The sequence below is a fragment of the Salmo salar genome, chromosome ssa15 (assembly GCF_905237065.1).
Source record: "Salmo salar chromosome ssa15, Ssal_v3.1, whole genome shotgun sequence".
Classification (NCBI taxonomy): domain Eukaryota; kingdom Metazoa; phylum Chordata; class Actinopteri; order Salmoniformes; family Salmonidae; genus Salmo; species Salmo salar.
Genome location: NC_059456.1, coordinates 106,923,197 through 106,940,037, shown reverse-complemented (window position 1 = coordinate 106,940,037; position 16,841 = coordinate 106,923,197). Strand labels below are relative to the sequence as shown.

At 45.9% G+C, this 16,841-nt stretch overlaps 1 protein-coding gene across 5 annotated transcripts in view; it reads right to left on the bottom strand.

Annotated features, from left to right (window-relative positions):
* Positions 1–16,841, bottom strand: part of LOC106572955 (transcription factor E3) — a 74,445-nt gene that overhangs the window by 34,263 nt on the left and 23,341 nt on the right. For 4 of the 5 annotated variants that reach the window (XM_045696538.1, XM_045696540.1, XM_045696535.1 and 1 more), the window contains exons 2-3: positions 8,710–8,819; positions 1,094–1,292 (exon numbers count right to left, since the gene is read on the bottom strand). In XM_045696538.1, the coding sequence (XP_045552494.1) occupies positions 1,094–1,285 (192 nt within the window). In that variant the 5' untranslated portion in view covers positions 1,286–1,292; positions 8,710–8,819. The remainder of the gene's footprint in view (positions 1–1,093; positions 1,293–8,709; positions 8,820–16,841) is intronic. The other variant, XM_045696537.1, reaches the window with a different exon arrangement.

Sequence of the window (16,841 nt, the reverse complement as noted above, 5' to 3'; positions counted from 1 at the left end):
TCAAGACCTCCTCAAGACCAGCCCTCCTCAAGACCTCCTCAAGACCAGCCCTCCCCAAGACCAGCCTTCCTCAAGACCAGCCCTCTCCAAGACCAGCCCTCCCCAAGACCAGCCCTCCTCAAGACCAGCCCTCCTCAAGACCAGCCCTCCTCAAAACCCAGCCCCCCCAAAACCCAGTCCTTCCAAAGCACTTCCCAAGTCCAGCCCCCCCCAAGACTAGCCCTCCTCAAGACCAGCCCTCCTCAAGACCAGCCCTCCCCAAGACCAGCCCTCCTCAAGACCAGACCTCCTCAAGACCTCCTCAAGACCAGCCCTCCCCAAGACCAGCCCTTCTCAAGACCAACCCTCCTCAAGACCAGCCCTCCTCAAGACCTCCCCAAGACCAGCCCTTCTCAAGACCAACCCTCCTCAAGACCAGCCCTCCCCAAGACCAGCCCTCCTCAAGACCAGCCCTCCCCAAGACCAGCCCTCCTCAAGACCAGCCCTCCCCAAGACCAGCCCTTCTCAAGACCAACCCTTCTCAAGCCCTCCAGGGCATGATGTATTGACAGTAGATGTAGGGAAACAGGTAGGACAGGCTAAAAGGGTCAGGGTTATGATTCATACCCATGTTGCTGATGGTCTATGTGTTTGGGGGAACTGCAGGACTCTTGCACTACAGTATTTTATAATCATGTCCGCAATTCTGGAACGCTCCAACTGTCATTTCTTTGACACACAAACAGACCAGCCGTTTCTAGTGAATTGCAAACCCAACAGCCCTCTGAGTGCTTCAGGAAAGTCATGACCTTACCTTGAGGACCTCCACAGGAACCTGAATATGGGGTGGTCATATGACCTTACCTTGAGGACCTCCACAGGAACCTGAATATGGGGTGGTCATATGACCTTACCTCGAGGACCTCCACAGGAACCTGAATATGGGGTGGTCATATGACCTTACCTCGAGGACCTCCACAGGAACCTGAATATGGGGTGGTCATATGACCTTACCATGAGGACCTCCACAGGAACCTGAATATGGGGTGGTCATATGACCTTACCTCGAGGACCTCCACAGGAACCTGAATATGGGGTGGTCATATGACCTTACCATGAGGACCTCCACAGGAACCTGGGCAGGGGGTGGTCGGGCTCCGGTATGCTCTGGGGCCATGGAGATGGCTGGGGAGGAGTCGGTGGTTCGTAGCTGGGCTGAGAAGACCTGCTTCTGGGCCTCTCTCCTCTCCTGGTCCCTGGCCTGCTGGCGCATCAGCTCCTGCCTCATCAACACCCGGGAGGTCATCACTGAGCTGGAGGAGGGGTGAAGACAGGATGCAGGCGGAGGAAAGGGGGACAGAATCAGGTCAGTTTAAAAACCACACACATGTTAAAACAGGATACAGGGGGAGAACATGAAGGACAAAGTCAGGTCAGTTTAAAAACCACACACATGTTAAAACAGAATACAGGGGGAGAACAGTGCCTTTCGGAAAGTATTCAGACCCATTCCCCTTTTCCACATTTTGTTATGTTACAGCCTTGTTCTAAAATTGATTAAATTAAATGTTTTCCTCATCAATCTACACACAACACCTCATAATGACAAAGCAAAAACAGGTTTTTAGAAATGTTTGCTAATTTATTAAAAATAAAAAAACAGAAATAGCTTATTTAAAGTATTCAGAACCTTTGCTATGACACTCGAAATTGATCTCAGGTGCATCCTGTTTTCATTGATCATCCTTGAGATGTTTCTACAACTTGATTGGAGTCCACCTGTGGTAAATTTAATTGATTGGACATGATTTGGAAAGGCACACACCTGTCTATATAAGGTCCCACAGTTGACAGTGCATGTCAGAGCAAAAACCAAGCCATCAGGTCGAAGGAATTGTCCGTAGAGCTCCAAGATAGGATTGTGTCGAGGCACAGGTGTGCTAAGCTTGTAGCGTCATACCCAAGAAGACTCAAGGCGCTGCCAAAGGTGCTTCAACAAAGTACTGAGTAAAGGGTCTGAATAAATGTGATTTTCAGTTTTTTATTTTGAATAAATGAGCGAAAATTTCCACAAACCTGTTTTTGTTTTGTCATTATGGGATATTGTGTGTAGATTGACGAGGGGAAAAAAAAACAATTTAATACATTTTAGAATAAGGCTGTAAATTAACAAAATGTGAAAAAATTCAAAAGGTCTGAATCATTTCCGAAAGCACTGAACACAATAAAACAGGCTGTAGGGGGCGAGGATAACCTGATTTAATGTGTTTATAGCTGTGGTGTAGTTTGTAATGTATTTATAGCTGTCGTGTAGTTTGTAATGTATTTATAGCTGTGGTGTAGTTTGTAATGTATTTATAGCTGTCGTGTAGTTTGTAATGTATTTATAGCTGTGGTGTAGTTTGTAATGTATTTATAGCTGTGGTGTAGTTTGTAATGTATTTATAGCTGTCGTGTAGTTTGTAATGTATTTATAGCTGTAGTTTGTAATGTATTTATAGCTGTGGTGTAGTTTGTAATGTATTTATAGCTGTCGTGTAGTTTGTAATGTATTTATAGCTGTGGTGTAGTTTGTAATGTATTTATAGCTGTAGTTTGTAATGTATTTATAGCTGTGGTGTAGTTTGTAATGTATTTATAGCTGTGGTGTAGTTTGTAATGTATTTATAGCTGTGGTGTAGTTTGTAATGTATTTATAGCTGTGGTGTAGTTTGTAATGTATTTATAGCTGTCGTGTAGTTTGTAATGTATTTATAGCTGTCGTGTAGTTTGTAATGTATTTATAGCTGTGGTGTAGTTTGTAATGTATTTATAGCTGTGGTGTAGTTTGTAATGTATTTATAGCTGTCGTGTAGTTTGTAATGTATTTATAGCTGTAGTTTGTAATGTATTTATAGCTGTGGTGTAGTTTGTAATGTATTTATAGCTGTCGTGTAGTTTGTAATGTATTTATAGCTGTGGTGTAGTTTGTAATGTATTTATAGCTGTAGTTTGTAATGTATTTATAGCTGTGGTGTAGTTTGTAATGTATTTATAGCTGTGGTGTAGTTTGTAATGTATTTATAGCTGTGGTGTAGTTTGTAATGTATTTATAGCTGTCGTGTAGTTTGTAATGTATTTATAGCTGTCTTGTAGTTTGCACTGTATTTATAGCTGTCGTGTAGTTTGTAATGTATTTATAGCTGTCGTGTAGTTTGTAATGTATTTATAGCTGTAGTTTGTAATGTATTTATAGCTGTCTTGTAGTTTGCACTGTATTTATAGCTGTCGTGTAGTTTGTAATGTATTTATAGCTGTCGTGTAGTTTGTAATGTATTTATAGCTGTCTTGTAGTTTGCACTGTATTTATAGCTGTCGTGTAGTTTGTAATGTATTTATAGCTGTGGTGTAGTTTGTAATGTATTTATAGCTGTAGTTTGTAATGTATTTATAGCTGTCTTGTAGTTTGCACTGTATTTATAGCTGTCGTGTAGTTTGTAATGTATTTATAGCTGTGGTGTAGTTTGTAATGTATTTATAGCTGTGGTGTAGTTTGTAATGTATTTATAGCTGTGGTGTAGTTTGTAATGTATTTATAGCTGTAGTTTGTAATGTATTTATAGCTGTCTTGTAGTTTGCACTGTATTTATAGCTGTCGTGTAGTTTGCTCAGTCGGTAGAGCATGGTGTTTGCAACGCATGGTGGGTTGTGGGTTCGATTCCCACGGGGGGGGGCCATGTATGAAATGTATGCATTCACTACTGTAAGTCGCTCTGCTTAATGACTAAAATGTAAATGTAAAAAAATGTTGTTGTTTTATTGATGTAATTTGTTCTGTTCTCAGGGGCACCCATTGTAAATTAGGCCGCGGTCTCAATTGGGTTCCTCTGTATAAATTAATAAAAGATCAAGAAGACTCCTTGATAAAGAGGCAGACCTCAGCGAGAAATACAAGCGATGATGTTATGCAGTTAAAACAATATGTGGCAAAGTTGAGGTCAGAGTTCAGATCGCTTGTTACATTAGAGCAGATACATTATAGAAGAAGTCCGTTTACACAAGACAGAGACAACTGAAAGTACAGAAGATTATTTCACAAGACTCTGCGGTCACATGTAGATACATTTCCACTCACTCACTGGGAAGCACCTGGATCTGGACTAAAAAAAAAAACAACAACACACTAAACCCTTGTACCCGTACACAGGGGATATGTCTACCTTACACCCTTAACCCTCTTCTGTAAACATCATCTTTCTCAAAGTGGATTCTTGATTGATTCAGTCACTGGGAAGCCCCTGGACCGGGACGAGGAGATGGGGGAATATAAATAAAAACCAGAGACGGCAACTTTGATGGGAACCACAAAAAAAAATCAGAACTCATCAGTAGCCCGTGGTTCTGATCTCATCAGTGGTTCTGAACTCATCAGTAGCCCGTGGTTCTGATCTCATCAATGGTTCTGAACTCATCAGTGGTTCTGAACTCATCAGTGGTTCTGAACTCATCAGTGGCCCGTGGTTCTGATCTCATCAATGGTTCTGAACTCATCAGTGGTTCTGATCTCATCAATGGTTCTGAACTCATCAGTGGTTCTGAACTCATCAGTAGCCCGTGGTTCTGATCTCATCAATGGTTCTGAACTCATCAGTGGTTCTGAACTCATCAGTGGCCCGTGGTTCTGATCTCATCAATGGCCCGTGGTTCTGATCTCATCAGTGGTTCTGAACTCATCAGTGTTTCTGAACTCATCAGTGGCCCGTGGTTCTGATCTCATCAATGGCCCGTGGTTCTGATCTCATCAGTGGTTCTGAACTCATCAGTAGCCCGTGGTTCTGAACTCTTCAGTAGCCCATGGTTCTGAACTCATCAATGGCCCGTGGTTCTGATCTCATCAGTGGCCCGTGGTTCTGAACTCATCAGTGGTTCTGAACTCATCAGTAGCCCATGGTTCTGAACTCATCAGTGGTTCTGAACTCATCAGTAGCCTGTGGTTCTGAACTCATCAGTGGTTCTGATCTCATCAGTAGCCCGTGGTTCTGATCTCATCAGTGGTTCTGAACTCATCAGTGGCCCGTGGTTCTGAACTCATCAATGGCCTATGGTTCTGTGTAAACACATCCATACCCACAAATGCAGTCAGAACCGGAACTAATCACCTCGCCAGCAAAACATTTTAAGCAGTCCCCCCTCTTGATAGCAGAGAGAATTTTTGTTTACATTTTAGAGTTAATTTCCTACAATTCTACACATTTTGCCATGGGGCATAGTTAACATGTTGCAGTTTTAAAGCACGTTTGCTGCAATTCTACACATTTGTCCCCCGATTCTTGAAGTTGGGCCTAAAACTAATTTTCCTACTTTTTTTTTCGTCATCTAAATGCATTTCTTTGCAGAAATGCCTTTTTGAGCATGTGGACTTTCATGTGTCTTAATAACAAACCTGTAAGTGATCTGTAAATATACATCAAATGTGAAAATCACAAAGCTGTTTAGATACAGAGAAAATACAGAATCTCGCTTAGTCATGATTGGTTGAGATAATAAGAGGGCTGGGACATTCACGAGAAAGAGAGTCCATTCTGTCACTCAAGGCTTCTCTGTCAAATAGCACATCCTGCTCTCTGCTACCGCTGTCCCGGATGTCGCAGTGTAACAGTGTAGGTTCCGTCCCTCTCTTCGCCCCAACCTGGGCTCGAACCAGGGACCCTCTGCACACATCAACAACTGACACCCCACGAAGCATCGTTACCCATCGCGCCACAAAAGCCGCGGTCCTTGCAACGCAAGGGGAAACCCTACTTCAAGTCTCAGAGCGAGTGACGTCACTAATTGAAACGCTATTAGCGCGCACCACCGCTAACTAACTAGCCATTTCACATCGGTTACACCACCGCTAACTAACTAGCCATTTCACATCGGTTACACCACCGCTAACTAACTAGCCATTTCACATCGGTTACAGTAGGAAGGAGCGGACCAAAGTGCAGCGTGTGTGTCGTTCCACATTTTATTTTCACTGTGAAACTATGCGACACATAAACTAAAGAACAAAAACAAAACAAACCGTGACGCAGAGGTTGAAACATACACTGACTCAAAAACAATCTCCCACAAACCCAGGTGGGGAAAAACACCTACTTAAGTATGATCTCCAATTAGAGACAACGATGACCAGCTGCCTCTAATTGGAGATCATCCCAAATAAAACCCCAACATAGAAATACAAAACTAGAACATGACAACATAGAAAAACTAAACTAGAAAACCCCCCTGTCACGCCCTGACGTACTCTACCATACAAAATAACAGCTTTCTATGGTCAGGACGTGACAAACGCAGACATTTGAAAGATCCATAGATCATTTACTCATATTTTCATCATGGACAACATGCAAAGTGTAGCTACAGCTTTCAATTTTAATATATCTATATATACTTTTTAACCATAATTTAACTAGACAAGTCAGTTAAGAAAAAATTCTTATTTTCAATGACGGCCTAGGAACAGTGGGTTAACTGCCTTGTTCAGGGGGCAGAACGACAGACTTTTTACCTTGTCAGCACAGGGATTCGATCTTGCAACCATTTCAGTTACTAGTCCAACGCTCTAACCACTAGGCTACGCTGCTGCAATAACAGTGTTGTCCTGAATACAGCTGTTGGTATCGACACAGTTCTGTCTTCTGTGGCTAAAAGCAGGTCTGGTTTGAAGCCTGAGTGGAAATGATTATTTAAGTGTCTCAGTTTGCTGTGAATCATCATAATTCATACACCGGTAAGAGTCTACAGTTAAAATGCCAAGATGAGCATACATGAGCATATATTGCTAGCTATTGTTCGCTAGACAGCTAGCTAGCTAGCTAGCCAGTTGCATACAGGTAACGTTATAAACAGCTAGCTAGCCAGTAGCATACAGTTAATGTTATAGCTCAACTAGCTAGCCAGTTGCATTCTGCTGTTAATATTGATTGCGAATGTGCTAAACCATGCATGATACGATAGTAATCTTTGTCAGTTTGTCATGTTTAACTAGCTACTGAAAATAGCAACTGTGGCAAGCTAATCAAACGAGTCACCTCCCTGACCAAGGCCCTTCCTTCTCCCCCGATTGGTCAGTTTGGCCGGGCGGCCAGCTCTAGGAAGAGTCTTGGTGATTCCAAACGTATTCCATTTAAGAATTAACGGAGGCCACTGTGGGGAATGGGATCTTCAATGAATCAGAATTTTGCCTCGACACAATCCTGTCTGAGTTCTACGGACAATTCCTTCCACCTCATGGCTTGGTTTTTGTTCTGACATGCCCTGTCAACTGTGGGACATTATATAGACAGGTGTGTATCTTTCCAAATCATGTCCAATCAATTAAATTTACCACAGGTGGACTCCAATCAAGTTGTAGAAACATCTCAAGGATGATCAATGGAAACAGGATGCACCTGAGCTCAATTTCGAGTCTCATAGCAAAGGGTCTGAATACTTATGTAAATAAGGTATTTTAGTTTTTTTTAAAATTTAAATACATTTGCAAAAATCTCTCGAAAACCTGTTTTCGCTTTGTCATTATGGGGTAGTGTGTGTAGATTGATGAGGGAATAAAACTGGGAAGCCCCTAGATAGATGAGACAAGGGGATCAGAATTACAAATTCAAGTTACCCAACACCCTACTTCCACACTGGGGAGGGCTTTCCCAGTCAGAATTTCCCCACAACACGATCACGCTTGAACTACCATGACTATCTAAGGTTTTGTGTGAGTCTAAGGTTAAAGATCAATATTACTATCTGAAGTTGTGAAAGTAAAGTTACTAACTGTAACCTTCAACAAACAAACATAACCTCTCCACAGTGGATGTGAAGATATTCTCATATTTGGTTATTTACTGTTCGTGATATTAATACTATACACACATTCATGCTGAGTCACTGGTGAATACATTGTGGAAACTCCCAGGGTACTGACTGAGACTGGGATTCACAGCGGTAACCTGACACCCAGCTTCACACACATACATGTACACAAACACAGAGAGAGAGAGAGAGACAGACAGACAGACAGACAGACAGACAGACAGACAGACAGACAGAGACAGACAGACAGACAGACAGACAGACAGACAGACAGACAGACAGACAGACAGACAGACAGACAGACAGACAGACAGCAAGAGACAGACAGACAGCAAGAGACAGACAGACAGACAGACAGACAGACAGACAGACAGACAGACAGACAGACAGACAGACAGACAGACAGACAGACAGAGGGGAGACAGAGGGGAGACAGTGAGAGACATACAGCGAGAGTCAGACAGAGAGAGGGAGAGACAGTGAGAGACAGACAGCGTGACAGACAGAGAGAGACAGACAGACAGAGAGAGAGAGAGGGGGGAGAGACAGACATACACAGACAGACAGAGAGAGGGGGAGACAGTGAGAGACAGACAGCGTGACAGAGAGAGAGAGAGGGGGAGAGACAGACAGACAGACAGAGAGAGGGGGGGGGGGGTACAGCCTCTCGCCCAGCAAGGCATGCACAGACTCGCTATGTTAAACAGTACTACAAAATGGACAGAGGGGAAAGTAATGAGAGAAAGGACAGAGATGAATGTGGTGTCTGGTCTCACCTAGAACAGTGTGTGTGTGTGTGTGTGTGTGTGTGTGTGTGTGTGTGTGTGTGTGTGTGTGTGTGTGTGTGTGTGTGTGTGTGTGTGTGTGTGTGTGTGTGTGTGTGTGTGTGTGTATATTCACCTCAGAGTGAATGGCTGGCTCTTCAGCTGGTAGAAAGTATCTGATTCTGAAGAGAGGATGCTCTTGACCTCTTGACCTCTATCACCGCCTCAGGTAGGAGAGGCTCCAAACTGGAAACACATACAACTACAGGTCAGTAACATACAACTACAGGTCAGTAACATACAACTACAGGTCAGTAACATACAACTACAGGTCAGTAACATACAACTACAGGTCAGGAACATCAGGTCAGTAACATACAACTACAGGTCAGGAATATACAACTACAGGTCAGTAACATACAACTACAGGTCAGAAACATACAACTACAGGTCAGAAACATACAACTACAGGTCAGAAACATACAACTACAGGTCAGGAATATACAACTACAGGTCAGAAACATACAACTACAGGTCAGAAACATACAACTACAGGTCAGTAACATACAACTACAGGTCAGTAACATACAACTACAGGTCAGTAACATACAACTACAGGTCAGTAACATCAGGTCAGTAACATACAACTACAGGTCAGTAACATACAACTACAGGTCAGGAACATACAACTACAGGTCAGGAACATCAGGTCAGTAACATACAACTACAGGTCAGGAATATACAACTACAGGTCAGTAACATACAACTACAGGTCAGTAACATACAACTACAGGTCAGGAACATACAACTACAGGTCAGGAATATACAACTACAGGTCAGGAACATACAACTACAGGTCAGTAACATACAACTACAGGTCAGGAACATACAACTACAGGTCAGGAATATACAACTACAGGTCAGGAACATACAACTACAGGTCAGTAACATACAACTACAGGTCAGTAACATACAACTACAGGTCAGTAACATACAACTACAGGTCAGGAATATACAACTACAGGTCAGTAACATACAACTACAGGTAAGGAATATACAACTACAGGTCAGGAACATACAACTACAGGTCAGTAACATACAACTACAGGTCAGGAACATCAGGTCAGTAACATACAACTACAGGTCAGTAACATACAACTACAGGTCAGTAACATACAACTACAGGTCAGTAACATACAACTACAGGTCAGTAACATACAACTACAGGTCAGGAATATACAACTACAGGTCAGTAACATACAACTACAGGTCAGTAACATACAACTACAGGTCAGTAACATACAACTACAGGTAAGGAATATACAACTACAGGTCAGGAACATACAACTACAGGTCAGTAACATACAACTACAGGTCAGTAACATACAACTACAGGTCAGGAACATACAACTACAGGTCAGGAACATACAACTACAGGTCAGGAACATCAGGTCAGTAACATAACTACAGGTCAGTAACATACAACTACAGGTCAGAAACATACAACTACAGGTCAGGAACATACAACTACAGGTCAGTAACATACAACTACAGGTCAGAAACATACAACTACAGGTCAGGAACATACAACTACAGGTCAGTAACATACAACTACAGGTCAGTAACATACAACTACAGGTCAGTAACATACAACTACAGGTCAGGAACATACAACTACAGGTCAGGAACATACAACTACAGGTCAGGAACATCAACTACAGGTCAGGAATATACAACTACAGGTCAGGAACATACAACTACAGGTCAGTAACATAACTACAGGTCAGTAACATACAACTACAGGTCAGTAACATACAACTACAGGTCAGTAACATACAACTACAGGTCAGTAACATACAACTACAGGTCAGGAATATACAACTACAGGTCAGTAACATACAACTACAGGTCAGTAACATACAACTACAGGTCAGGAACATACAACTACAGGTCAGGAACATACAACTACAGGTCAGGAACATACAACTACAGGTCAGGAACATACAACTACAGGTCAGGAACATACAACTACAGGTCAGTAACATACAACTACAGGTCAGGAATATACATTAAAACACAGAGACATACAGTGGTCCCGTGTGGCTCAGTTGGTAAGGGTCAAATCAAATCAAATCTTATTGTTCACATACACATGGTTAGCAGATGTTAATGCAAGTGTATCAAAATGCTTGTGTTTCTAGTTCCAAACAGTGCAGTAATATCTAACACGTAATCTAACAATTCCCCAACTACCAAATACACACATATCTAAAGGGAGGAATAACAATATGTACATATAAATATATGGATGAGGCCCAGAATGTTCCCATCAACAAGGACCAGGATGTTCCCATCAACAAGGACTAGGCCCAGGATGTTCCCATCAACAAGGACTAGGCCCAGAATGTTCCCATCAACAAGGACTAGGCCCAGAATGTTCCCATCAACAAGGACCAGGACCAGGATGTTCCCATCAACAAGGACTAGGCCCAGGATGTTCCCATCAACAAGGACCAGGATGTACCCATCAACAAGGACCAGGATGTTCCCATCAACAAGGCCCAGGATGTTCCCATCAACAAGGACTAGGACCAGGATGTTCCCGTCAACAAGGACCAGGATGTTCCCATCAACAAGGACTGGGCCCAGGATGTTCCCATCAACAAGGACCAGGATGTTCCCATCAACAAGGACCAGGATGTTCCCGTCAACAAGGACCAGGATGTTCCCGTCAACAAGGACCAGGATGTTCCCGTCAACAAGGACCAGGATGTTCCCGTCAACAAGGACCAGGATGTTCCCATCAACAAGGACTAGGCCCAGAATGTTCCCATCAACAAGGCCCAGAATGTTCCCATCAACAAGGACTAGGCCCAGAATGTTCCCATCAACAAGGCCCAGGATGTTCCCATCAACAAGGCCCAGAATGTTCCCATTAACAAGGACCAGGACGTTCCCATCAACAAGGACCAGGACGTTCCCATCAACAAGGACCAGGACGTTCCCATCAACAAGGACCAGGACGTACCCATCAACAAGGACCAGGATGTTCCCATCAACAAGGACCAGGATGTTCCCATCAACAAGGACTAGGCCCAGAATGTTCCCATCAACAAGGCCCAGAATGTTCCCATCAACAAGGACTAGGCCCAGAATGTTCCCATCAACAAGGCCCAGAATGTTCCCATCAACAAGGACTAGGCCCAGAATGTTCCCATCAACAAAGCCCAGGATGTTCCCATCAACAAGGACTAGGCCCAGGATGTTCCCATCAACAAGGACTAGGCCCAGAATGTTCCCATCAACAAGGACCAGGATGTTCCCATCAACAAGGACCAGGATGTTCCCATCAACAAGGACTAGGCCCAGAATGTTCCCATCAACAAGGCCCAGAATGTTCCCATCAACAAGGACTAGGCCCAGAATGTTCCCATCAACAAGGCCCAGGATGTTCCCATCAACAAGGCCCAGAATGTTCCCATTAACAAGGACCAGGACGTTCCCATCAACAAGGACCAGGACGTTCCCATCAACAAGGACCAGGACGTTCCCATCAACAAGGACCAGGACGTACCCATCAACAAGGACCAGGATGTTCCCATCAACAAGGACCAGGACGTTCCCATCAACAAGGACCAGGACGTTCCCATCAACAAGGACCAGGACGTTCCCATCAACAAGGACCAGGACGTACCCATCAACAAGGACCAGGATGTTCCCATCAACAAGGACCAGGATGTTCCCATCAACAAGGACTAGGCCCAGAATGTTCCCATCAACAAGGCCCAGAATGTTCCCATCAACAAGGACTAGGCCCAGAATGTTCCCATCAACAAGGCCCAGAATGTTCCCATCAACAAGGACTAGGCCCAGAATGTTCCCATCAACAAAGCCCAGGATGTTCCCATCAACAAGGACTAGGCCCAGGATGTTCCCATCAACAAGGACTAGGCCCAGAATGTTCCCATCAACAAGGACCAGGATGTTCCCATCAACAAGGACCAGGATGTTCCCATCAACAAGGACTAGGCCCAGAATGTTCCCATCAACAAGGCCCAGAATGTTCCCATCAACAAGGACTAGGCCCAGAATGTTCCCATCAACAAGGCCCAGGATGTTCCCATCAACAAGGCCCAGAATGTTCCCATTAACAAGGACCAGGACGTTCCCATCAACAAGGACCAGGACGTTCCCATCAACAAGGACCAGGACGTTCCCATCAACAAGGACCAGGACGTACCCATCAACAAGGACCAGGATGTTCCCATCAACAAGGACCAGGATGTTCCCATCAACAAGGACTAGGCCCAGAATGTTCCCATCAACAAGGCCCAGAATGTTCCCATCAACAAGGACTAGGCCCAGAATGTTCCCATCAACAAGGCCCAGAATGTTCCCATCAACAAGGACTAGGCCCAGAATGTTCCCATCAACAAAGCCCAGGATGTTCCCATCAACAAGGACTAGGCCCAGGATGTTCCCATCAACAAGGACTAGGCCCAGAGTGTTCCCATCAACAAGGACCAGGATGTTCCCATCAACAAGGACCAGGACCAGGATGTTCCCATCAACAAGGACTAGGCCCAGGATGTTCCCATCAACAAGGACCAGGATGTACCCATCAACAAGGACCAGGATGTTCCCATCAACAAGGCCCAGGATGTTCCCATCAACAAGGACTAGGCCCAGGATGTTCCCGTCAACAAGGACCAGGATGTTCCCATCAACAAGGACTGGGCCCAGGATGTTCCCATCAACAAGGACCAGGATGTTCCCATCAACAAGGACCAGGATGTTCCCGTCAACAAGGACCAGGATGTTCCCGTCAACAAGGACCAGGATGTTCCCGTCAACAAGGACCAGGATGTTCCCGTCAACAAGGACCAGGATGTTCCCATCAACAAGGACTAGGCCCAGAATGTTCCCATCAACAAGGCCCAGAATGTTCCCATCAACAAGGACCAGGCCCAGAATGTTCCCATCAACAACGACTAGGCCCAGGACGTTCCCATCAACAAGGACTAGGCCCAGAATGTTCCCATCAACAACGACTAGGCCCAGGACGTTCCCATCAACAACGACTAGGCCCAGGACGTTCCCATCAACAAGGACTAGGCCCAGGACGTTCCCATCAACAAGGACTAGGCCCAGGACGTTCCCATCAACAAGGACTAGGCCCAGGACGTTCCCATCAGCAAGGACTAGGCCCAGGACGTTCCCATCAACAAGGACTAGGCCCAGGACGTTCCCATCAACAAGGACTAGGATGTTCCCATCAACAAGGCCCAGGATGTTCCCATCAACAAGGCCCAGGATGTTCCCATCAACAAGGACCAGGATGTTCCCATCAACAAGGACCAGGATGTTCCCATCAACAAGGACTAGGATGTTCCCATCAACAAGGACCAGGACGTTCCCATCAACAAGGACCAGGACGTTCCCATCAACAAGGACCAGGACGTTCCCATCAACAAGGACCAGGACGTTCCCATCAACAAGGACCAGGACATTCCCATCAACAAGGACCAGGACGTTCCCATCAACAAGGACCAGGACGTTCCCATCAACAAGGACTAGGCCCAGGATGTTCCCATCAACAAGGACCAGGATGTTCCCATCAACAAGGACCAGGATGTTCCCATCAACAAGGACCAGGATGTTCCCATCAACAAGGACCAGGACGTTCCCATCAACAAGGACCAGGACGTTCCCATCAACAAGGACCAGGACGTTCCCATCAACAAGGACCAGGACGTTCCCATCAACAAGGACCAGGACGTTCCCATCAACAAGGACTAGGCCCAGGATGTTCCCATCAACAAGGACTAGGATGTACCCATCAACAAGGACTAGGCCAAGGACGTTCCCATCAACAAGGACTAGGCCCAGGATGTTCCCATCAACAAGGACTAGGATGTACCCATCAACAAGGACTAGGCCAAGGACGTTCCCATCAACAAGGACTAGGCCCAGGATGTTCCCATCAACAAGGACTAGGCCCAGGATGTTCCCATCAACAAGGCCCAGGATGTTCCCATCAACAAGGCCCAGGATGTTCCCATCAACAAGGACTAGGCCCAGGATGTTCCCATCAACAAGGACTAGGCCCAGGATGTTCCCATCCACAAGGACTAGGCCCAGGATGTTCCCATCCACAAGGACTAGGCCCAGGATGTTCCCATCAACAAGGACAAGGATGTTCCCATCAACAAGGCCCAGGATGTTCCCATCAACAAGGACCAGGATGTTCCCGTCAACAAGGACCAGGATGTTCCCGTCAACAAGGACCAGGATGTTCCCGTCAACAAGGACCAGGATGTTCCCATCAACAAGGACTAGGCCCAGAATGTTCCCATCAACAAGGCCCAGAATGTTCCCATCAACAAGGACCAGGCCCAGAATGTTCCCATCAACAACGACTAGGCCCAGGACGTTCCCATCAACAAGGACTAGGCCCAGAATGTTCCCATCAACAACGACTAGGCCCAGGACGTTCCCATCAACAACGACTAGGCCCAGGACGTTCCCATCAACAAGGACTAGGCCCAGGACGTTCCCATCAACAAGGACTAGGCCCAGGACGTTCCCATCAACAAGGACTAGGCCCAGGACGTTCCCATCAGCAAGGACTAGGCCCAGGACGTTCCCATCAACAAGGACTAGGCCCAGGACGTTCCCATCAACAAGGACTAGGATGTTCCCATCAACAAGGCCCAGGATGTTCCCATCAACAAGGCCCAGGATGTTCCCATCAACAAGGACCAGGATGTTCCCATCAACAAGGACCAGGATGTTCCCATCAACAAGGACTAGGATGTTCCCATCAACAAGGACCAGGACGTTCCCATCAACAAGGACCAGGACGTTCCCATCAACAAGGACCAGGACGTTCCCATCAACAAGGACCAGGACGTTCCCATCAACAAGGACCAGGACGTTCCCATCAACAAGGACCAGGACGTTCCCATCAACAAGGACCAGGACGTTCCCATCAACAAGGACTAGGCCCAGGATGTTCCCATCAACAAGGACCAGGATGTTCCCATCAACAAGGACCAGGATGTTCCCATCAACAAGGACCAGGACGTTCCCATCAACAAGGACCAGGACGTTCCCATCAACAAGGACCAGGACGTTCCCATCAACAAGGACCAGGACGTTCCCATCAACAAGGACCAGGACGTTCCCATCAACAAGGACTAGGCCCAGGATGTTCCCATCAACAAGGACTAGGATGTACCCATCAACAAGGACTAGGCCAAGGACGTTCCCATCAACAAGGACTAGGCCCAGGATGTTCCCATCAACAAGGACTAGGATGTACCCATCAACAAGGACTAGGCCAAGGACGTTCCCATCAACAAGGACTAGGCCCAGGATGTTCCCATCAACAAGGACTAGGCCCAGGATGTTCCCATCAACAAGGCCCAGGATGTTCCCATCAACAAGGCCCAGGATGTTCCCATCAACAAGGACTAGGCCCAGGATGTTCCCATCAACAAGGACTAGGCCCAGGATGTTCCCATCCACAAGGACTAGGCCCAGGATGTTCCCATCCACAAGGACTAGGCCCAGGATGTTCCCATCAACAAGGACAAGGATGTTCCCATCAACAAGGCCCAGGATGTTCCCATCAACAAGGACCAGGATGTTCCCATCAACAAGGACTAGGCCCAGGACGTTCCCATCAACAAGGACTAGGCCCAGAATGTTCCCATCAACAACGACTAGGCCCAGGACGTTCCCATCAACAACGACTAGGCCCAGGACGTTCCCATCAACAAGGACTAGGCCCAGGACGTTCCCATCAACAAGGACTAGGCCCAGGACGTTCCCATCAACAAGGATTAGGCCCAGGACGTTCCCATCAGCAAGGACTAGGCCCAGGACGTTCCCATCAACAAGGACTAGGCCCAGGACGTTCCCATCAACAAGGACTAGGCCCAGGACGTTCCCATCAACAAGGACTAGGCCCAGGACGTTCCCATCAGCAAGGACTAGGCCCAGGACGTTCCCATCAACAAGGACTAGGCCCAGGACGTTCCCATCAACAAGGACTAGGCCCAGGACGTTCCCATCAACAAGGACTAGGATGTTCCCATCAACAAGGCCCAGGATGTTCCCATCAACAAGGACCAGGATGTTTCCATCAACAAGGACCAGGATGTTCCCATCAACAAGGACCAGGATGTTCCCATCAACAAGGACTAGGATGTTCCCATCAACAAGGACCAGGATGTTCCCATCAACAAGGACTAGGCCCAGGAT